Raw genomic sequence first — 24,219 nt, 5'->3', positions numbered from 1 at the left:
TACTGACGCCAGCTTGTCATTCTCTACTCCTATTACTGTGAGAGGGGAGTGCGTCACAGCTCCCACAACCCACTTCTCTCTGTCAGCTTCCTGCTCCTGCTGATTGACACTGACGTTGCCGGGCGTTAGCATTTCAGGCCGAGTCCCATGGGAGCAACGTGAGCGTCCAGACACTGGTCTTCCATTTGGAGCTGCATGCATAATGACTTACATCCCATTTTGTGTCTGTGCTTCAAGTTTTGCTTTTTCATGTTGCCCCTCCAAAGTCTTCCAGATGATACTTTTTCAGGGAGATTACTGATATCAGACATTTCATATTTCATATATATGCTGGCATAAACAAAAGTTAAAAAGGTCTGGTATGTGTACTTTGTGTCTGGACAGCCACAGATTAACAAACAGTGGTCTCACCAGACCTGCTTTAGGGACCCCTTCATTAACAGCAGCATTAACTGTATGCCGTTATTTTTGCCTTTTCTCTCTGATTGATGATGCAAACTAAAATATATAGCTCAGACTCATGAGGCACACAAAAAGAGCCCGCTCTAGGATCCAGCACAAACATTTGTGTCCATCTTACTGTGATGGTGGCTGCAGTTTTCAGAGCCGGGTCCTGTGGCTTCATGCATGATGGAAAAAGTTTGACCTCACGCTGAGCTCAGTGAACTAAACAACATTAAGTCTTATATACAATCTTCCACTTTTTGTGTCAGTGTATAGACTCAAACTTACATCACATTCACGGGTCTGTGTGGCATACATTAAAACCTATTTAATGACAATTAGCTGTAGACAAAAAGTATTTCTTGCAGACAGCTGCAAATATAATTTGTGCTTAAAACTGAAATTACATGCAAATAAAATGTGTGATAAATTGCTTGGATAAGTTAAAGGTCCTACACACCCATACAGGTGTTTTCAAGTCATGAATTATATGATATCACCAGACTCTGCAAACTAATAATAACTAAACTGTCCCAAACTAACAGGTGCAACAAAGCTAACAGGGGAGTGACAGTATGTCCACAGCCACACAGTCTAGAGAGGACATTTAGTATCAAGTAAAAAGATCTGTGTGGTGGATTTGGGTGTGTAGGGCTTTAATGATATATGAGAGAAGAAACTTCTGCAATGGCAGTATTGACCCAGACCCCCCAGTAGAAGCCTGTAAATAAAAGCACCCGTTAAACCACATGAAAATATGATTATTTCTCCATATCATCCCTGTTTCACTCAGTGATGCACACACAGGCTGATGGTGCGAGTGTGTGTGTCTTCAGTTTGTACACAAAAGATACCACTTTGTAAACACACTGGTCAGAGAAAGCAACAACAACAACAAGAAAGACAGCGAGCACGAAACTCAAAGGAGAACAAATCCATAGAAAGAAAGCGGCTCTTCTGGGTAGCCTTGTCTTCAGGCAAAACCAAAGACATTCAGCATTTTTCACACCACAGCAGCTTCATCCAATAAGGACTAGCTCATTGAATTCTTTGTTGAGTGAGATTGGACAGAGAGAGGTAGAGAGGGAAAAAGTGGGAGGTGGGAGGATAAAGGGAGAGGAAGACGTTGGAGAAAATAAGCTGAATGAAAAAGGGAACAAATTGACATTAGCACAAGCTGCATCAGGCCTAAAGGAACCAAGCCGGCCACACATATGTGTATACGTGAGCGTCAGTGAGTGATTGAGACGGAGAGAGTGTGTGTGCGTGTGTGTGTGTGTGTGTGTGTGTGTGTGTGTGTGTGTGTGTGTGTGTGTGTGTGTGTGTGTATACCATCCTGTATACACATCACAGCCCAAGGCCAACTTCTTCGTCTGCTCTTCAGATGAGAACCCTGCGCTCACTTTGCGATGCTTTACCACAGCTCAGAGAAAACAGGGTGCCATTTATAGAATGGATCCAATTATTTCTAAATACTGAAACTTGACCTGAAATAAACTCTCTGCTCCATACCTGGTTAAACATACCCTGAAAGAGAAGTCATGATAGAGCACAATGTGCTGGAAAAATCACAGGTATGGTCTATGATCTGCTGGTTTTGGAGTCTGAACTGATGCAAAGTGCTGCATTTTTTGACAACATGTGATTTCATGATGCAGTTGAATGTTCCCGTGTCAATCTTAATATTCCCAATTAACAAGTAACATCAATTCAGCAGCCACACTGCAATGCAAACGTGTATGAATGTGAAAATATGCAATGCAATAAGGCAAAATGGGCCAACCGAGTTACACTTCACAAGCTTAATACAAAATGAAAATGAGTTAAGTTTAGTGCTTTAGTCTACTCCATTTAGTAAATAATTCCGTTTAGCTTGGGTTAATTAGTTTCCATGCACTAACTGCGTGCAGGGTGAATAACCAATCAGAATAATTTGAAGAGTGATTTATGTAGTGCAGAGGTTTTCAAACTTTGAGAGACTTGAGGCAAAGGTACGGCATGAGGTGGAGACAGGCGGAACAGACACTACACACATTTTAGATCCAGGTTAACTCACACTTTCTGAAGGACACTATAATTTCCAAAGAGACGTCCAGAATCAGTACGTTTTTAAGATTTCTTCAGTATCAAAGTGCTCCTGTGATAGCTGTCTGTACATCTGAGACTACACTTCTAATAGCTAATTTGGCGTTCTTCAATGCTGCATATTTGCCAAAATACAAACAAATAAATCGAAGCTCAACTTGTATCCTACAGCATAACTAACACAGCAACACTTCCTGTTTACATTCCCTAAAGCATTATGGGAACTGTTTCTCCAAAAGTTAAAACATTATTATTTACCGAATAGAGTAAGACCAGGAAGAACAGCAACAGGAGGGACAAAATCCATTCACATTAAGTTTTATTTCACGCTTTTTGCACAATATATGTTTTTTAATTACTGAGCCTCAGAATGTCTCATCCACAAAGACACACACACACACACACACACACACACACACACATCAGCAAAGTCTTACATAACACAGTGAGTGATGGCAGCTGAGGACACAAAAATACTGCCTTTGGCATTTGTCCTGTGAAAGTTGGACAGAGAGGAAATCGGGTGAGTGGGAGAGAAAACAGAGAGGGACAGGCAGACAAAAAAGCGACAGAAAGCGAGAGAGAGAGAGAGAGAGAGAGAAGAGATGGAGGCAGAGAAAGGCTGAGAGAATGAAAGCGATACAAAGAGAGATTTTTTTTTTTGACTACAGATGCCCATGGTTCCAGGCAAAATGCCCCAAGGGGGAATATTGCTCAAATTAACGCTGCAGTCCAATCGTCTGATCGTCCGACCATGCACTGCAGCTCGAGACTCTACAATAATGCACCAAAGATTCGACATGCCTATATTTCATGCACCATTTGACTACCCTTCAAAGGTCGAAGCAAGTTCATACTCAACGATAATCTCTGAGGTTACTGCTGGTGCTGGCAAATCTTATAATAGTTGGCATACTGTATTAGACAATACGGAGATCAAATTAGTTAAGTGAAGTGTCTCTGATTTGTCTCAACTCTGTTAGAGATGCTCAGAAATGTTTGGGTAGACAGCTTTAATGTATCCAGCACAAGTTTAAGTTTGTAAAGGAGACGATAATAATGAAAACTAAAAACATGCAGCGGGACATCTTCTCAACATGTTCTGTCCAACAATTAGCTTACGGCTCAGGAAGGACTGGATGTCATCAGGTGTGTACGTTCCTCCTGACACGAGATGTCCTGGGGAAGCGTTATTCATTTACAGGTTTGGGCTGTGCAGACTTTGAATTTAAGATGACTTCTCATTAATGTTTCATCCCAGTTTTAATTTGCCCGTCACCTTAAAAAACTTCCTTTTCATTTGAAGGCAATGAGATCAGCTGGCTCCCTATTTAAACCATGGGGACTTCTGATGTAGGCTTATCTAATAGCTATTAGCTTTGCTCTGAATTTGAGATGTCATGCTTTCCAAAACAGTTGCATTCCAGAATAAGGAACATGTGGGGTTTTTGAAGCGACCTTATATGCAAGAAAAGGTCTTCTCAATGTGCATAATGGGTATTTGAGAAGCAACCAGATCCAGGCTAAAATCCGTCTCAATCTGAAACACTGAAAGACGTTTTCAGTGACTTATGTGGAGCCCTGCCTTTTCCCTTTATTCCCTTTATGAACTGGGAAGTTGTAAAATAAAGTTATGTAACTTTTATCAAACACCATTAAGCTAATAACATTAAACCACAAAATGGCACTGCATTGGTAATTAATGATGCATGTGATAAGAATGAGTCCAACTGCGGTAATAAATGTCTTCCAGTGAAGACCGAATGCTGAAAACGTAACTGAGTCAAAACCTTGTTCATTAGGAGAACGTAACAAAATCAGCCGTTGGAAAGTAGGACCCATTTCATACCGAAATATCCCTTGGGAGTTATTTTAAACATCAGAAGCAGAGTAACATTGTCCTCTCTTATCCATCATTTCACGGTCCACTTCGCCATCATTATAATAACTTCAGACCCAGTTTCAAAGAGCAGGTATGCCAGAATCTCTCCCAGAGACGCTCTTCTGTCAAAACAGAGTGCAGCGCGTAAAGACGCAGCTTTTGCATTTTTATACCCAGATGAGACCACGAGTGGACACATTGTCTCTCAACGCTGACAACCTCTGGCAATTAGCTGCTGTATGTACGTCATCAGTGTATGTCTGCAGCTTGTGTGTGCCTGTGAGTGTGTGTGTGTGTGTGAGTGGTCCATGTGTGTATGTGCATTATGAGGGATAATGGTAGGAAAAAACACTCCCAGATGCATGTGATGCAATTATACCCTTGATTGTCTGATTGGGTAATCTACAGGCAGGCTGGAGGCGTCCAAGACAAACACACTGTTGGCAGACTGTTGACCGAGCATAAACCACAAGGACGCACAGACACACACACACACACACACACACACACACACACACACACACACACACACACACGTGTATTTGAGCATGTGCTCAATGAAAGATATAGTGAAGGCACAGAAACAGTGTGATGCAAGCAGCAGTGATTAGCATCCATCACACAAAATTGGATTTTGTGTCCTGTGCACAGTATACTGTGTGTGTGTGTGTGTGTGTGTGTGTGTGTGTGTGTGTGTGTGCAAGACAGAAAGAGAGAGAAAGAGAGAGAGAGAGAGAGAGATGTCGCTTGACTGGGTCAGGGATCTAACCCACTATGACACTTCAACTCAATCTGGATAGAGGTCCTGCTTTACAAGGACATGGCACATCTGGGAGCTTCACCAAGGCCAGGCCAAGTGTGTGTGTGTGTGTGTGTGTGTGTGTGTGTGTGTGTGTGTGTGTGTGTGTGTGTGTGCGTGTGTGTGAACACTTTGTGTCTGCATGTGTCTTTATACAGTGTTTGTTATGCACACATCATTAGCTGTACAAATACACACCAAACAGGGTTTAGTAAAGGAAAGAGGTTTCTCTTTAACTTGCCAAGAGAGGGAGTTTCAAGTGCAGTGCATATAAAATAAACAAATTCACATTCTGTGACTAATATGAGGCAGAATACGGGAACTTATCTCTTTAAGTGCTTATAGCAAAGAAACTAAATCATCTTAAAATATGGTGTAATCTCTTGTTATCTTAATTTTAGCATTAAACCTGCAGTCATTTCTTTTCTTCTGGACATCAAGCTGTAAATACAACACTGCAATATTATCACCTTATAAAGCTGATATGGTGAACATGTTAGCAAGCAGTTGCCTATTTAAACATCCAGCACACACAGAGCAACATAACCATTCATTTAGAGTCGTGTTATGTCCGCCTGACAAATTTAAGGCCAATATTCACTCTCCTGTCAGCTCCCTTATTTCTCCTGAGAGGAATATCTGACTCTTGAGCTGCTAAATGCTCCACTGTGTTCACCAGCTAGTTGCTAACTAACTAATGGACGTATGGCGTTTGGTTGTGGGAAAGTGGTGTACAGTGTTTTTTTAAGAGCTTTTTTTGTTGGAAAATGCTGCCTGTTGCAGCCGAAAGTTGTGCTGATGAGATAAGACAGTGAAGCTGTCGGATGTAAAATGAAACAATGAGGTAAAAGACACTAAAATGCTCCAAAGAGCTGAGAGGAACTGCATGTGCAGCCCCAGTCACCCCTGCAGCACGAGTCTGGTCTCAGGCTTGAAATGTCATCCTGGTTTCTGTCATGTAGGTTTTCTGACAGCATGAACTCACTGGTGGCCTAAATTTTACTGAAAAACTGACTTAAATGATGCTGCTTAAACTTTCCAAATGAGGTGTGAGGGCTGCAGTCTTGTGAATGAATAATCTCACTTGTAGAGGACCAGAGGGTCGGAGAAATTGACGTCATAAAATAAGGGATAATAAAGGCCACAGGCAGAATTTTTAATTGGTTCTACATTTAAATGAGGATTGTTACAAATGTTCCCCCGAAATGGTGTCACTGTGTGAGATTACTGAATAAGTAATGCCTTCCCATCTCCTTTCTGTTGTATTATTTTTCAACAAATCTCATGAAAAGTACCAAAAACAAACAATGAATTTATCCGGTAAAAAGTCTGTGTAGCCTCAGCCTAACGAAGCTTCTTCCAAAACAAAGATCTCCACTGTCTTCCAAATACAATTGGCATATTTTAGTGCCATGAGAGCAAATTTACATGTAACACAGATGAGCTGAGAGTGAACTGTACTGTCTGTGTTTATAATGACGAGGAAAACTGTCACCCAGCGCAGCAGTCAGGCTCTTTTATGTGACTTTAAAAGGTTTTGGATGAAGACAGCACTCAGCTCTGCATACAGCCAGTCTTGCTTGTTAACATGATAAATTCTTTGCTGGTTTTCATCTGTTCATGGAGTTTGCTGATGATTCTATAAGATAAAATAACACCAGCTACTGAGCAGCTCCCAGGTGGGTCAGTAGGTGTCTGCAAACCGAGGCTGTGAACACACAGAGGATTAATGCCAATCCATTCCCGGATAAAGACAGTTTAAAAATCTTGTCTTTTTGCCCCTAACTGATTCCCAGGCTCCCAAACTGCACACAGAGTAAAGGAAAAGGTAAAACCTGGGAGTCCCTAATTGCTGTGAGAGATGAGACCTGCACTTTAGATTTTCTTAAAAGCTCAAACTGACAAACGTCATGTCGCACAAAACAGTTGGAGCCGAACTGTTTATAACTCTCACCTGCTGACTGTCCGCTACACGGGCGAGCGTTTGCTGCATAGTGCCAGAGAAAAGCAGACACGCATGCAGACAGACATATAGACAGATCGAGATTCTGCTCGTGCTGCCCCCTGCCCAGGCCAACCCCCCCGCCCCCCCCCTCACCTCTCACCAAGCATATTTTGGAGCTAAAACACACCATTGAAGCGAGTAACAAGGCAATCCTTGTCCAAGGCCACCAAACCTCATTTGGACAGCCAGCAGGGAAGCCACTGTGTGTGTGTGTGTGTGTGTGTGTGTGTGTGTGTGTGTGTGTGTGTGTGTGTATGAGCACGTGTATACAGTAGTGGCCAGTTCAGGTTAAAATTATTTGCTGCTGACTTTCAGAAGCAAGCTGTGGAGGCCACTCTCTCTCTCTCTCTCTCTCTCTCTCTCACACACACACACACACACACACACACACACACACACACACACATATTTTTTTGCTCTTGCTCTCCCTCCCCGCCCCTCTCCTCTCTCTGTGGGAGCACATGGCATAGAGCCATATTCACATTACATGGAAACAAACACGCAAACGCAATATCTGTCGCACAATCCACATGCGACGGACACAAACCGGCCTCGACGGTGCGTCTGTGAGCGCCCAGAGTGACGGTGTGTTTAGAACGGCAGCAGAGAGGGCGAACACAGGGACCAGATAGTTGTCCTTTTACCATCAACACTTCTGCTGTGCTTGGCAGCAAACCTCCTCTCACTCCCCCTCTTTTCCTCACCCTCCCCAACAAATCTTTCAACACTCTCTCTTTCCCTCCCCTCACGCCCTCCCTGCTCCTCTCTCATGCAGCGGCTCCTGCATTAGGCCCCCTCAAGCTAGCTTGTCTGCCTCCCATCCTCCTCCACCTCCTCTCACACACACACACACATTCACACACATTCGGCTATTTGACGGCTGCTTGGGGCTGGATGCAGCCTGTACTGATGCCAATGTGTTCTTTTCTTTCAGTCACATCTTTTTTCAACCCACCTTTCCTGCCCTGTTCCACGTCTGTCTGCCTTTGCTGTTTTTCTCAGAGTTTCTTTTGAATGAAACGATCCATTCAAAAAAAAAAAAAAAAGCTACGGCTGCCCCTCTCGCAACACAGGCTACTAAACTCACAAATTCCTTAGCCAGTTTCTTTACATCTCACTCCACTTCTTCACCCCTTCTCTCTGCTCTGCACTTCTCTTTGAAGCTTCACTTTATCTCACTTTTTTTCTTTTCATTTCCTTCTTATAGCAATGAACAATCAAGAGCCCCTACGAGTATCATGCACTGAAGCCTCTCCCCTGATTGAATTAGCATTCATCTGTCTTATTTCCTGATAAATTTATACTAGGTGTTTTATCTATAATTGATTTAAATGTATTTTGGATGAAAGTATCATTCTTTGAGAGAGACTGTTATAAGTTCAGGGCTTTCTACAGAGGGGTGCATACATGATATATCCACCCATCCATTCGTCCATTAACTATACCTGATCACAGGGCTACATGATATATGGATATATTTAGCTGCCTAGTTGAACAACCAGTAAAATATGAGATTACAATACAGTGATTTATAGGTAAAAATATCTTCCTCTCTGCTCGTCTATACCTCTTTCTTTTTGACGCACACAAGCGGAAGCATGTGTCCCGTCTGTATCTTAGATGTGTGATGGGTACAGTATGCAGATGGCGAATGCCTTGTGGAGTTTGTATGACATGTGCACGCATAGTTTTTACACAACAGAGTCCCCACTAGAGAAAAAGCGTATAGGTCGACTGTGCAAGCAGGTTATTGCGACCCATTTTTATTGTTAGGTAGAGATCTCAAGTGGACGTAGTGATTATGACAGCAGAAAAGGAAGTCAGGTGACGTCATATAAAGAGCAAGTAGGTCTGCGTTTGGAGGAAGGTGAAGCTAGATGGACAAACTCACTGTGAACAGTTTAAAGATGATGAAATATAGCAGACAAAATGGTGCCACCTGCAGCTCAGACATATTCTGGGCTAAACAGTGACAGGATTTACAGCCTTACAAATCACGCACAGGTGTGGTCGGTTATTATCCATTTAGACAGTGCAGCTCATGCTAGATACTGCTGTTAGTGTATCAGAGTGAAAGGAAAATGGAAAAATATTAGACCACACATCAAGTAAGTATTCTCTAATGAGACAGAATACAACCTTTAAGATCTGCTCATGATTGGTTTCTAGGGTCCATTTCTGCAAAAAAATCAACCACTTGTTAAGCAGGTGCCTACAATGCTTCCACGAGCAGTGCGGTACTGACTCATGCATATACCATATATGATAATTAGACGATGAAGATGCTATGTGACACGTTATAGTCTTCGAGGTCTGGCCTTATTTTTAAATAACCAAAGGTTTCAGAATTACAAGAAAGCTAATTTGTCTCACAATGCTAAGTCTTTGTACTTACAATGTAGTACAACTTAGCATTACTTCTCATGACACTTCTGTAACAACCTATTGTGACTGTGCAATAGAGAGGGAGAGAAAACTGCAAGATGAAACATTGAGAAACAAAACAATGCTTTTTTTAGACAGTCTATTTATGGCTGTCGTTATCTTGTATAGTGCGAATGCTTTTCAATTGCATGTGACTCAAAAACCACTTCCAGAGGCCTTTCCCCCCAAAATCCCCCATCCCAATGAGACCATGGCAAAAACACAAACAACTGGGCTGAGTTAGTACAGAAAGATCATCAATCCACTAATATTAAGACTCAAGACTGCTTCATGTTGACAGTGTAGAAACCTCTCATTACTTTAATATGAGCTAATTTGTTCTACAAAGCAGTACGACACCAAAACAATAAATCCCATTCACCTTGAAAAAAAAAAAAAAATGACAGAAATAAAGTCACGGAGCCGAGCCGATGCTATTTTCCAGCTTCCAGTTCAGCAGAGTGCCTGTCTTGCCTCTGGCTTGGCAGGCTGCACCAGCCTGCTTCATAAATACTGCACAACCAACGCTTGATGAAAACCCCCACTTCTCTCAGGTACAACTGCACTCTGGAGAGCTTCATTATCTAGCGTATGGATAAACTGTACCTACAAACTGTGCGTGTTTGTGTCACAGAGAGACTTTAAGAGAGCAAGAAGGAGAGGGAAAGAGAAAGAAAAGGCAAATAACTGTTTTGACTCATGTGTTAAATATCTTTAAAAGTGTCTTCTGTAACACCTCAAGTGAAAGGACACATGGCAGCTTCCAAAAGGGGCCATGGCTGACGAGACGTGCGTTCATACAGTGGTTCATTTCAGTTTGACACCATGCAGTAGTGGTAAGGGACACCTGGAACGGTATTATCAAATTATTATATACTGAATGATTGTGGTAGCGTGTCTCACTTTCTCACCCTTGGGGTCATGATCCCATATGGGGCGGTTTGATGTGCAGACTGGGGCTCTGTCCAAAATCACTCCCATGTTCACTTGTTCATCTTTGTCACTCAGGAGCTTACTGTAAAGTAAGCAGTGCACTTTTGACTCTAATGAATCATCATTTTGCAGCACACCCACTGATGGGTATAGCATTGCACAACTTAAATTTGCACACCAAGTAAAGGCCAAGAACATCATTATGGCTAACACTAAACATTCTGTAAACAACTGAGATAGCACTTTAAATTAAGGTACACATGTCCACCATTAACAAGCTGCTTATTAGTATGCATGTTAGTAGCATATTGGATCTTTATTAGTCATTAAAAACCACTTATTAATGCCTTATTCTGCATGATCATATTCTACAATACTTTGGCCACATCTGGTTGGATGGCAGGTGTTCATTAAAATGTTTTTAAACAAGGAGACCACAAACACAGTTTAACCAGGTGTATCGTACTGCAGGCTACAATAACAACAGTTGAATCTCATTAACATTGAACTTCTATTTGTCAAATGGCTGCACACTGGAATCATCCATTATTTTTGGACATCTGCACACCTTGTTCTGTATTACACTGATGACAGACTTCAGTAAGCTCTTTATATTTACAACTCCAAGTGCAAAACAAATCAAAAGTCTAGAAAATGGCGTTGGTTTGGTCGTAACCCAAAGCGCGATCCGTTTGTTTGTGTGTGCTCTCTCTGTGCCCTTCATCAGTCTCCATGCTCCTCTCAGTGGTCCTACAGATTACAAAGGACAGACCACAGGAGGACACGCCATCCTCAGCATCTGGTCAGCCTTGAGGTTTTTTTTTTTTTTTTTTTTTTTGCTAAGTTTCAAAGTTCAATTTGTCACGAGCCCTGTTCCAGACGTGGTGGGGTTGAACGGGTAATGGAGCTGGTCTAATAGTACAGATAGTCCACTAACTCACCGTTCCCTGGATACCAATTAGCAATGAACAACCAAGCATCAAGAGTTGGACAGCTGATGTGGGATCAGCTCCAGTTCCCAAATGAAAGACTGAAAAATGGGCGATGGGACAATATGTGTAATTCTAGATCAGGGCAGTCTGAAAGGTGTGTTTGATGTGTTGTGGTAGGGCCATTGTTAACCTCACACACTATGTGCAGACCAGCACAATCTCAAACTGCACTGTTTTAGGCTTCTTCCATAAAGGCTGAAGAAAACCAAAAAATAATAATACAAAAATTTAGATAGAACAAATCTGATCTGATGAAATTTTCTTTGTAAATATCCAGGACAATAACAAGGCTTTAAAGGTGCTTTCACACATGGTACCCACTTCTAATAAGTCACCCATCATCCCCCTGTGAGGTGTACATACCCCTCAGCATTTATCCTTTCGATCACAGCTGCACCACAAATCAGAAGGAAGGAACTGATGAGCCAATTGATTATTGCTGTTAAGCTTTTTTCTCTGTCACATTTTCAGTCCCTCTCAAACCTCAAAATCTACAAATGAGATCTGGAGACGTACTGTCGTGTGTTGTGGTGCGTCTTGCTCGAGACATTTAACAAACACTCACACTGTTGCCGAAGTTCCACAGTGCTCTCCTCCTCTTTTACTGTCAAAAAGGCAAAAGTCCCATTCGTGCTGTTGGCAGCCATGTTTCTGTCCTACACCAACATCCAGTTGGTGATGCTTCCCAACCAGCTCGCTCTCATTGGCTGTTCCTTTCACACTATAGAATTTACTTTTTTTTTTTTTTTTTAACAGTGCATTTACAGTCTTAAGTTTCCCTCCACACATTTCTGCCATCAAATAGATTGATAATGGTAATATGCCTTTGCTCATGCCAGTATCATTCAAAGCACAAATAAAGATTTGATGTGGATATGAGTCTAATCCTGCAGCGTATGCCACGTCTCAAAAGTGCTTTAAAGTGGATCTCACTTTTTTAGTGAACACTCAACTTTCTCTAAGGTTAAACTCAACATTGTAGACTGAACAAGAACCTCAGTTCATAAACTAGGAGATGTGGAATAGGCTGTTTTTTTGTTGCGTAAATCAAAGTAATATTGTGGGGGAAATAAGTCGATATACAAAAGATTTTATGAAGGACTTCTGAAGGATAAACTCTGAACAAACAATATATACAATTCAGTTTTAAAAAGGCTTTATTTTGCCTACATGGCTATTATTCATTAAGCTGCAAAGCAATCAGCATTCTATGCAAAAACTATAAAGATATTATTATCATTATTGTTATATGGTACACTAGTCCACAACAAGGAGTCAGTCACAGTCAAAAGCATCTGTCACATCCACATCTCTGCACCTGCACATTCAAACCAGAACATGAAGCGCATGTTAACATGGTGATTCATAGAAAATAATCCCAAACAGTGTCACACTCACACGCCAAAAATGAACGTTTTTCGATCAAAAATAAACCAACACAAATTAAGGAAGTGTGTTCAGAAGATGAAATCGGCGCTATTTTGGGATGTGAGCAGCTCGAGTTGGATGAACAAACGGGGACATGCTTCAAGCTCCAAGTTAGCTCATTGAACCAGTATTCAGGGCAGAGCGCATCCACCTCATTCATGGATTTTTGGTCACATCGAGCTAATTACCCTGGAACACGCTGTTAACATCTCCCTGTATCACTACACCTTCATCAAGCCATTCTCTGCTCTCAGAGTTTAAAAAGGAAAAAAAAAAAAAAAAACTTAAATCAAATTAAATACAAAGCGCCTCCAGGATCAATAAGTTAAACAACATCAATGCTTAAATTTCCCTTTAATTAACGCATCAGAATAAGAACAGAGTGATAAAGCCCACAATCTGACTAACTATTCACAGTGCTCTCTGCTGTTATTTCCACTGACACTCCTGCAGTAATCACGCTTGCAACACAAGAGGAGGTTCTTATGAGGACACCGTTGTATCAAATTTGGCTCCATCGTGTGTAAAGTCTGGGAACACGTGCACCGCACAACTGGCCAGCACCCACGATAAACAGAGGCTCTCAAAATACTTGGACGTGACCTCACACCTATGCACACACACACACACATATGCAGGCACACAGTAACTCGGCACGCTAAGTGCACCATCCATTTGCTTATCAGCGGGGCGAACAGCGCGCACAGCACAATGATGATGACCAAATTAACAGCAGTGTCAGAGAGACGGTAAACAGCACTGTTTGCCGTGTAGAGGGTGTCGCGATTCAAAACACCGTATCAGGCGTAAATCACACACATACTGTGCTAGTGATAGCTCCCATGAAGTGTAGGTGAAGGTCTATGGAGCAAACAAATCGTTTGTATTGTAATAATAAAGCGTCTTAATAACAATCTATGCTGTCCCGGTTTGTTGGCATGAAGCGGACGCGCGTAAAGCTGTCACACATGCCATCAGCGACAGAGGGGAGATACCACAAAGCGTTAGGCCATAGATCCAGTAGTTCAAAGGTCATGAGCGAAGCAGTAATCAAATAGTCAAAATGCTCTAGTTCAGCCGTCCAAAGTTGATCAGGTCTTACCTGGTCCCGCGGAATGCAGGGCAGCGAAGTCCTGCGGTGGGACTTGCTGTTGCTCTGACTGTGAGCCATCATTTCCGAGGCCGCTATGGAGCTGGACCTCCGTCTCCTTTTGAAGACAGGGATGTCCTCCTCCTTCGCCCCGGTCACAGAGCCACAGCACCCCGTCCCGCTGGTCCCTGGGGCCGGCAGGAGCCGGTCAGCATACCTCGCAAGCAAAACCCCCAGCAGCCCCAGCAGGTAGGCCAGGTAGGGTCTCCAGCTGGCCCGAACTCTGCTCAGTGAGACGAGGGAGACGGCCCTGATGACGCTAATGAAGACGAGGATGGACACTCCCAGACGCAGCCGGACGACCAGCAAAGCCCCGCTGCCCAGGCAGCCGAGGACTACCAGGGTTGCGGGGAGGGACAGCAGCTGCTCCTCGGCGCCTCGCAGGAGGGACTGCGCCGCGGCTTCGCCCAAGTGGCACACCGCTAACAAAAAAACCGCGGTACGGATGAGCACCCCGCAGCGAATAAGATACAGCCCGACCCAGAAGAAGGCACATACGAGTGTAAACACGGGGGAGACGCAGTAACACGCAGTGAAAATCAGCTCCACCGCGCAGCCCGCCGCGAAATGAAGACGAGAGCCGGAGCCGCTGCTATTTCCGCTGCTGCTGCTGCTGCTGCTGAAGCCTGCATCCCAGTCGACCAATCTGAGCAGCAGAGCGAGAATAACGGAGACGGAGGCGACGTAGACCGCAGACGACACTCCTCGGCAAGTCCATGTCACGGCGAGTCTCAGCCACGACTGGCTCCCTGCGTCCTGGTACAGCGGGGTGACACATGTCTTCACGTAGCCGTTGCGCTCCAACGTCGCCCGGGGATATTTTTCATGAGCCCTTCTTGATGAACCTCTGTCGCTGTCTGCCTCCAAGGCCATCGCTCTCAGTCTGCTGCGCTGACCGTCCGGGATGATAATAACAGATTAAGCTTCTGTGTGAGCGTCTCAGCCTACATGGTCCACCTGTAATCCCCTCGATCATGCATGTTCTCTGTGCGCAGCTGACACCAAAATATTGCTCAGTGGCGCGTGCCTCCAAATGAAAGTTCAGTAAGTGTGCGAATATGAGGTTCACAACTTTTCTCTTACTTTTGTGATTCACAACTGTTGGTCTACTGTTGAGTTGCCCTCTGGTAGTCATCCAGTGAACCAAAAACGCGACCCCCGGCGTTTCACACATCCAGGCCACTACCTCCACTCCTCCACATAGTCTCTCTCTCCCCTCCCACTAGACACTGTCCCTTTTTTTCTGTGCCGCTCCGGTGATTCCTCCGTCACGTTTTCGGCTCTCTCCCCGTGTTTCTGCTCACTCTGCTGGCTCCAGTGTGCCCTGGATGTGACTCAGTTCGCAGTGGATGGATGCCATGTTTACATGAAGATTTCCTGGCTCGCTCTAGAAGATGGAGCAGCCCATTATGTGAATTAACTATAGTAATCCTGCAATACATTTTAGAGGCATTCTGCTGTAAATATGACAGGGGACCTGAAAGGATATCATACTGGTATCACACTGTGTCATTTATCAGTCTAGGGTCACTCAAAACTCACATGTCAAAGACGCTACATAGAAACCTGCCAGAGTAAGCTTCTCTCTTCTCGCATCCAGTGTTTTGTTTTGTTTTTTTCATGGATGTGCTCCAAAAAAACAGACGCACCATAAAATGAAAAAGCACAATCCCACAAACAACACAGAGCAGAATTTAGCTCTCACAATAATCATCTTGCTACCCCATGATTTTTTTTTTTTCTGGATTAAAATCCTAAACCACATCATCCTCTGCCTCCTGTGTGGCAGACTATCCGAGCACAAGTTAGAAGCCTTCACCTGTTTGCCCTACATTTTATGAGAGGATTTAAAAGGATCCGCTGCAATCACACAAAGCTATTTCAAGTCTGTCATCTCTTTCTGTTGCATCATTAATTCAAACTGGTTCTGTGAGAGGAAACGTATGAAGTTTTACATGCTGAAAGTCTTTAGATGCTTCCTTCTGGCATCCTTCAGTCTCAGTGAATATATTAATCCTACACTTAAAGTCCATGTTTGTCCGGCTGAAGAGACTGTTTTCACTGTCTGAAAACCACTGCATCTATCTAACCATCTGTTTGTTTGTTCGTTCGTTTGTTTGTTGTCCCATAAGAACAGCTGGGAGCCTCTCTCTCCTCTCTGTCTCTCTCTTCTCTCTAGTTTCTCCTCCATGTCCCTCTCTTTTCACTCAGACTTCTCTGTGCTGGACCATCAGCCCCTCCCTCTCTCCCCCAGCTGTGGGTGCCTCATTCCAGATGTTTTGGATCTGGATCTTTCCCTCATCTCCTTGTCCCCTGTGTGTGTGTTGTCCTTGTCCCTCTTTCTCTCCCATGTGTGGGTTTCCTTTCTCCCACCTGTGTGAATGCTATAGCTCTGCCTCTCGTGTGTTTGTGTTGTCTGTCCTCTTTGTGGTTGTCCACGGTGGAGAGGAGGTCATGTGACTCAGGTGCGTTTGGCGGCACCTGCAATCGCTTGACGTCCTCCTGGATGCACATTCTTCATATATGTTTAAAATATATCAAGAATTTTCTCATCCTGATGGTCCATACTGTCATTTTATGCTGGTTGCACATCTGTCTGTCCCAATCAAAGAGTTTTTGTGGAGTTTTCCCAATCAAGGATCTAAGGCTACAGCTTGTCATAAATTTGTGATTTTGTGATATTTGGCTACATAAATGAAACTGACTTTACCTGTCGAATGCTGTATTATGTCTAAAATGCTCACAAAGGAGTTAAAAACATCAGTGCGATAGCTCAGGTACAGTTTGTTGTGTATATGTATGCGTCAGAAATTTATGAGGTCTCTACTTTCCTCCACATTAGTAGTTGGAGTTATGATGTAACATAGGAACAGTTTTATTACCGCGATGTTACACAACATGGGTCAGTACAATCAGTTAAATGCAATCAGGGCATAAATCTCATGTTTTAGTCATCTCATCACAGTGGACAGTGGACACTTGCCAGTACGAGCTGCTCATTCCTATTCAAGCTCCGTAGAAACTTGGTTTGGACGTAAGAGGGGTTGAGAGAGGTAAACTGAATGCAAGAGGCAGAACAGTTAAGTTTTAGCTTTGTTTTACTTTTGACAATGTTGGCAGCCTCGTCTTTGCTGCATATCAGCACAAACAGACTGTAAATCACATTTTGGCAAAGATAGTCATCATAATAACATTCTCTGACCTTTGCCCCCAGAGATACTGTCCAGACACTCTTTTCTAGTTGTGCTGAGGAAGTGTTGTAACAGTGTCATCTATCACTGTGAAGTGCTTGAAAAGAGCTGTGTGTTTGATTTTTGGCTTTCATCAGGGTATCTGTTTGTGGCTGCTTACACAACCGCACTTATACATCCTGATCGTATATATTTATGTCATCATATGTAAACGTTCCACTCTGTGTTCTGACCTGTCAGACTGGACGACAGGACTTCCTCACAAAATGTTCCTGTTAGCAGATGTCATGTCTGCGATGTAGAACAGGGCATATTGTATGCTGTAGCTGCAGATTTAAAGATGCATATCACTAGAAGCCTCACAGAAACAGAAATAAAATGCTTGTGTGGGTGCAGGAGGTTTGATTTTGACCAAAGTTGTCTTGATTTTTCAAATATTAATCGACACACTCTTATAAATAAATCTAATCTGGCGAAAGACTGATCATCAGCCTGATGTGAAGTTCCTCTTTAACAGCACCTGGAAAAAGACCCACACTACTGCATTATAGTGCAGCAATAATAAGAGAAAGCATCGTGTTTTCCTCATGTGCAGGATGTGGGACGTGACTCTCAGCGGCAAGTGATGGAGTACCAGAATCAGTTCAGCTATGATCAAAACAGAAACCATTTTCACCTTATTAACCCAGACATAATATGCTTTGTTCCCAAACAAGACCCCCCAAAAATAGAACTCTAAACATTTTCCGGACACATGGCTCCCATTTATTGTAACACGGTGAACACTCATGAGCATGAATAGTACTATAAAACAGCCAGAATTTTCTAAACACTCCGAATTCCCAAATTATGCGCTGACTCATAATGATAACAGTTTTTTAATTTTGTTATGGTTGACTAATTAGCTTTGTCATGGTTAACTTAGAGCTCTGGGCTCTGAAGATTAGGCGACGCACAGGCTGCAGAATGCAGTGTTACACATTTTAAGAAGCTAAAAATACCCTCCGCACCACACGGAAGGACACTGAGAGCCAATTCAGATCACGAGCGGCTTTTGATTTCTCTTCTCTTCTGACATTTAAGTCGGCTTTATGTTTAAATAGCTTTAAATTCTGTGGAATGGAAAACAATTGTTCAGCGCAAAACAGTTCAAGCAATCGTCTAACTGAAGAATTTACAACTGTCTCTCTCACGCACGCACATTCAAACGTACACCAGCACTATTCTTTGTTATTTATTTTGTGGCTTTGAAAATATAAAGCAAAACCAAGCATGTCGCTGCTTTTGGTTTATCTCCAAGTTATATACACACAGGCAGAGTTAACAGCCGCGTCCCACTGCCTGTGCTCCTGAATAAACTTCTGCTTTTCAGACATTATAGCATGTGTTGTCGTAACCTTTTTGGATAATGGCTCATAAAGCTCTTCGTCATGTTCTGACATACTGTGATGGAGAGACGTCACTGGCCAGTTGTTTGGCTGCCAGAGACAACACGCTGCCTGTGCTTGTGCCCGCTGCCCCTGCGTGTGTAAATGTGTGTATATATGCTGCATGCGTTTGGGTGTGTGTACATGTGTGAATGCGAGGAGAGAGAAGGGACTGTGTCACTGGGGGGCTGTGCAGCAGTGAGATGACTGTTCTCTCTCACTTCTTCCCTCTGCCTCTCCATGTTTTGCTAAACACCAGAAATGTTATTTGAAGGTGCTGACCCTTTCCTGCTGCAGGGGGGGAAACTCTCTATGCGAGCCTGTGGCACTCCACAGTTTTGGGTGCAGTGGCATCCTCCAACTGTGACTGAGGAAAGCCTGTTTTCCAAGGACACACGACTCGCTCTGAACAAAGCACGGCAAATTAGTGATCCCCGCGGATGCCACAGAAAAAGCTGAGTCTGATCATTTGAAAGGTTCAGAAAGGAGCAGCTCTTATACACGGCTTGTAATGCCTTGGAGGGGAAAACACAGTGCAGTTAAAATGATTTTCTGTGTTTCTTTTGTATGGAAGTGGAAGAAACAAATGTATGTGCACTGTACACCGCATATCTCTGTAAATGCTGCTTTAAAATGTAAAAGGAGAAGTGCATCTTCCTGATGCCTATGCAAACACGCACAAAGGGAAGCTGAAAAGTCCTGTAAAAGGATGCGTCCCTGAAACATACATAGCCAATAAGCTGAGCTATGTGGTGTGTTTGGGAGCATAACTCGCATGAAGGCAATGTTTGTTTGTTTGTTTCTGCACTTTGTTGACCATTTTAAAGAGGAATTGCTCATTTATTGTCTCCATTCTTCATCTTTAACCAAGGAACATTTTTTTAAAAAATCTAAGGTACTTGTTTAGTAGCTATTAAAATGATGGGGATATAAAAGTCATGGTTTCAGTGACTAACTGATCCATCCAGGCAAGAAGTGCAGTAATATATCATGTCGTCTTCCTTTTGGCTTGACACCAAAATGTGTTGTGATGCTGGTCACTTGCTTGTAGCACCATCTGCCATCTCTGAGCAGCTGAAAATGCACGGGATGCAAAACTGACAGCATGAAGAAAGTCCGGGGTGCCAGAAATCTGTTGAAATTCCTTTTTTTTTTTTTTATTACTTCCACACAGATTTCTTTTCAGTGCATGTATATCGAGTGGAAAACTACTTTGAAGCAGGGACACTGAATCTTCACTAAATCTTTCACCACAACAAAAAAAACTTGTGAAGTCTAGTGGGAGGTTTGATAATAAAGCCTGACCAAAACCTTTTCTGCACTGAGAACTTTCAAAGATCTTCATAACGGCTTTGATTAATGTTACATGAAACAAGTGGTGTTTTATGCATTAGTATGAAACATTGACTGAATTGCAAATGATAAAGGAAGCTATGGAACTCCTCAGAGTTTGTCAATCAATATTCCCTGATCTGTTACAGAAAAGCAAAAGGCATACAAGAAGAGTACATGGAATCACTGATTCTGCACACAGCAAGCAACATGAGCAGGATGCCTGGTAGAAATTTCATTTTCATCATTCAACTATTAGGGCATCGCATGCACTGGTACATTAAGGACAAAGCCATAGGGAATGCATGGACAGCTGTTTTGCATGTTTAAGATGAAGCTTTGTTACTATTATGTCCTCCATGCACTGTAATCCAAGACATCAGCTAAATTTAACTGAGACTCTTAAATGAAATATCATGCAAAATGATCACTACCAAACTATGGAACTTATTTTATTCAATTTCATTTTGTGGAGCTGATTTGCTAAACAGGAAAACGTCAAAATCACACTGATATGCATTCATGCAATCCCCTGACCCTGACCCCACACATACAAACACCTTGTTGAGTCTAGCTCTGTCTCTCTGTAATTGTTACCATATGATGGATTAGGAGTTGTTTATGAGTTATGTACCATATCCTGTTTGTTACTCTCCACCAGGGATAAATCTTCAACAGTGGCCTGTTCGCACCAGTAATGACTTGGAACATGTAGCTCAAATATCCTTGTCTTTATAGGCTTGTATGTGTGTGTGTGTGTGTGTGTGTGTGTGTGGTAGCAGAGGAGAGAAATTTATATCGTGGTTGTGAAATGTGCATTTTAATGTTCTTGTGTCTTATTTACAAGTCGTATCTACGGTTTACAAGAAGGAAAAACTTGCAAAAAATCTATGACTCCAGCAGAAAGCCACAATATATTTTGCTCAACCTTTCTCTTTCGAACTGAAACAGACACCCAGCCTGACAGAAACTCCTGCTGCTTGATGTCATCAGACCAGAGCAGGAAACACAACCAAACCAGTCAGTCCCTGTTGGTCAAACTAGAAAGAGTCCCTTTACTGGGCAGCAGGATGGCATTGCGTCAGCAGCTTGATAAGCTGTCTTGGCTAACCCTTCAGGAATCCATGGATAAAAACCTGCTTATCAGGGCTGTGATAGCAACCTCAGTGCGTGTGTGTGTGTGTGTGTGTGTGTGTGTGTGTGTGTGTGTCACTTTAACTCAGATTGAAAGACATTTAGAGCAGGTCCATGCCTGCAACTCTACATATACCGTGTGTTTGCATATATGTAGGTATGTACTATATATGTGGTGTATGAAAAGGAGATGTGGTTGGACTTTGAGTGTTCACTTGCTCCTTTATTTATGGATTGACACTGTGTGACCTCACTGTTTGAAGGAACGGAGAAAAGGACAGACGTGTTATCAGGAGTTGTGGTCGTGCTTCACCGCTGGTCTCAGTCCAATTTATTTGCACACAGTCCCTCTATTCTTGTGTGTCTCCCTCTCACATCTGCCACCTCGGACTGACCCCCTCTCTCTCTCCCTCTCTGTGTTTGTCCAGCTATCTACAAACCACTATTAGCCGCTGGGATAACACACACTCACACACACCCAAAGAAGGGCCACTCATCCCCAGGTGCTTCACAAATTCCACTTAAACAGAGCAAACATAAGGTCTAACCTGGCGTGACTGTATTAGTTTTTTGAGATGAACAGACGTGAGTTGTAGCTGTCTATTAGAAAAGCTAATGAATTATGTATGAAGGCCAGTCGATTTATATGTTAGCTGCAGGATCAGACTACTGATACTGTATGAGGCCTTGGCACAACACAAGCTGGTTCCATCCAGACATGCTGATGTTTAAAAGCAAATTTACAACAAAAAGTGTGTTTTTGGAAATCTGCAGCAGATGTTCCACTTTTATTTGGTAACCCGGTGTCCTGGCTGCTGAACAGCAAGCAGTGAGACATGTTGATGTTTCAAAGAAAGCCATATGGGGACTGTTTAAGACCAAGTTCACTTTACGTAAAAATGCTGGAAAAGTGTTGAACTAGTAGCCATATTAATTCAATGCAGGAACTACTTTGCGCTTTCTTAGACATTACACATTTTTGGCTACAGGGAGCAGCAGAAATAAGCTGTGAACACCAGTTTATAGGTCAGTTTGTCTACAAACAGCATCGAGCAGATACGGAGGAACATTTATTTGGAGCCATGTGATGAACTCAAATGTTCTCTGTCATTGTAGCTCAGATTTAGTCTCTACCAACACCTGAGCTGTTAAATGCTTTACAGTACAGTACAGTGGACTTAAAGAGGTGTTTTTCACTTAAAAACTGCTGCCGTAACTGCCATAACTAATAATGTAGAAGCGTTATATAAAATTCATGTTTTGGGTTGCCTTGGAATTATGTTGGCTTGTTACACCAGAAGCTTGTCATCATGAAAGGACAGAGCTTCTGGTGGAAACATCTGTAAGGGTTTAGTGTGTGCATGTACTGTGCATTCGTCTGTGTGCACACATGCAGACAGCTGTTTATGAGTTCACCTCACAGTGAGCAGAATGATAAAAGAGAAACTGACTGTATCCTATTCTTCAACCTGATTAGACAGAGCAGTGCAGCATCGGAGAACGCGCTTGTTAGAAACTCTTCTGGCTTCTTTAAAACTACGAAACACACACATGTTCACATCCGCATTTATACAAACATATGGCCACACATGCATGCAAGCACACACCTAAGCCACGTTGTGCCTTCACATCCTGCACACACACAAACACACCCCATTTTTTATCTCTTAGTTTTTTCTACACAAAGGTGATTCCAGGTTGAGTGACTGACACACAGCTCATTATGTCAACAAGCCACCCAAATGGACGTCACAATACAGCAAAGAGAGGAAGCAGCCGCACACAGCAAAGCAAACATGAGCAATATTCTGCAGCCACTCTCCCATTACAGTCTGTAAACATATTACAAATTTTGCATTTGTGTGGAACATGTGTCTATGTGGCCTTACAAAAAATCTCAAATTTGCTTAATTTGGCCTCAAAGAGAGAAGAAGGGAGGCTGGGGACGGACCTGCATGTGCATCAAAACTGCTATTCACAGGCCATGTGTGTGTCCAAGGGCCTCTTGTCATCCTCCAGACAAGTATCCCATCCCATTTGCTTTTCATCCTCATGCTAATAGTTTTTTCATACCTGTTTACTATTCAGAATGATGTTTTGTTTGTCCCACAGCCGCACATGTCGCTGTATGTGGGCAGCCGACTGAATGATTGCCAGTACTTAACGAGTGACGCGGTTTCATCCGGAGCATCACATTATGATAATTGTAAAGCTTCTCTTTTCTTCCTGATTTTCAATTCGATAAATTGAAACATGCAACAGTCTCTTAAAAAGACAAAGCAAAACACACACATTAAGAAAATGAGTCAGCTAAAAAATGTGGGTCCTGATTGTGTTTTCACTGAATACGTCAAAGCAAACCCCGCACTTCTTTTTTGCTAATTGCATTTGAGACGGTGTAAGACTTGGCAGAATTTCAGGTCATGTTGCACGAAAGCCTAAAGAGAAACCTTTGACCATCAGTACAGAGCTGACTGACAGAGATGGAGGAAGGAAGAAGGTGCAAGAGAGTAAACGAACGAGAGAGAGCCTGTGGGTCCACTGAAGTTAATGTAACTGTGCCAAGCTTGATTAACATTAAACCAGCTCAGTTTCCCTGACCACCTCCTTTACATACAACCCAACCCACTCACACACATATACACACAAGCACGCACTGGATAAACATGACTACAACCACTTTTGGTTGTCACTGATCAGCTTTTGTAATATCCAGTACTCAGCAGGCGCTTTCATTAGCATCACATCAGTTCCTATTCCCCACAGCAGAACTGGGGTAAGTGGATGGTAATATATTCTAACTGTCAATGGGTGATTTGTCCAGTTATGGAAAGAAACATATTAGCCATATAATTTTTTCCCTTATATTTTCCCTTAAAACTCAATTTTCAAGGAAGGAACACCTTCGTAAGTCTTCCCAATTCCCTCTTTAAAATGTCTTCTGACAATAATCCTCATAACGTGATGACATCATAGCGTGCAATCATAGTTTG

The 24,219-nt window shown here is 42.8% G+C and overlaps 1 protein-coding gene across 2 annotated transcripts in view; it reads right to left on the bottom strand.

Annotated features, from left to right (window-relative positions):
* The window catches only part of LOC143323206 (cGMP-inhibited 3',5'-cyclic phosphodiesterase 3A-like), a 54,877-nt gene that overhangs the window by 26,961 nt on the left and 3,697 nt on the right, over positions 1-24,219 (bottom strand). Inside the window, exon 1 of one of the 2 annotated variants that reach the window (XM_076734922.1) lies at positions 14,095-15,120. The exons of the other annotated variant lie outside the window; for it this stretch is intronic. Within the exon in view, the coding sequence (XP_076591037.1) occupies positions 14,095-15,015 (921 nt within the window). The 5' untranslated portion in view covers positions 15,016-15,120. Of the gene's footprint in view, positions 1-14,094; positions 15,121-24,219 lie in introns of those variants that run through there. 2 annotated transcript variants of the gene reach the window in all.

The sequence above is a fragment of the Chaetodon auriga genome, chromosome 7 (genome assembly GCF_051107435.1).
Source record: "Chaetodon auriga isolate fChaAug3 chromosome 7, fChaAug3.hap1, whole genome shotgun sequence".
Classification (NCBI taxonomy): Eukaryota; Metazoa; Chordata; class Actinopteri; order Chaetodontiformes; family Chaetodontidae; genus Chaetodon; species Chaetodon auriga.
The sequence above is the reverse complement of the archived record's forward strand: the minus strand, read 5'-3'. Positions and strand labels throughout refer to the sequence as shown.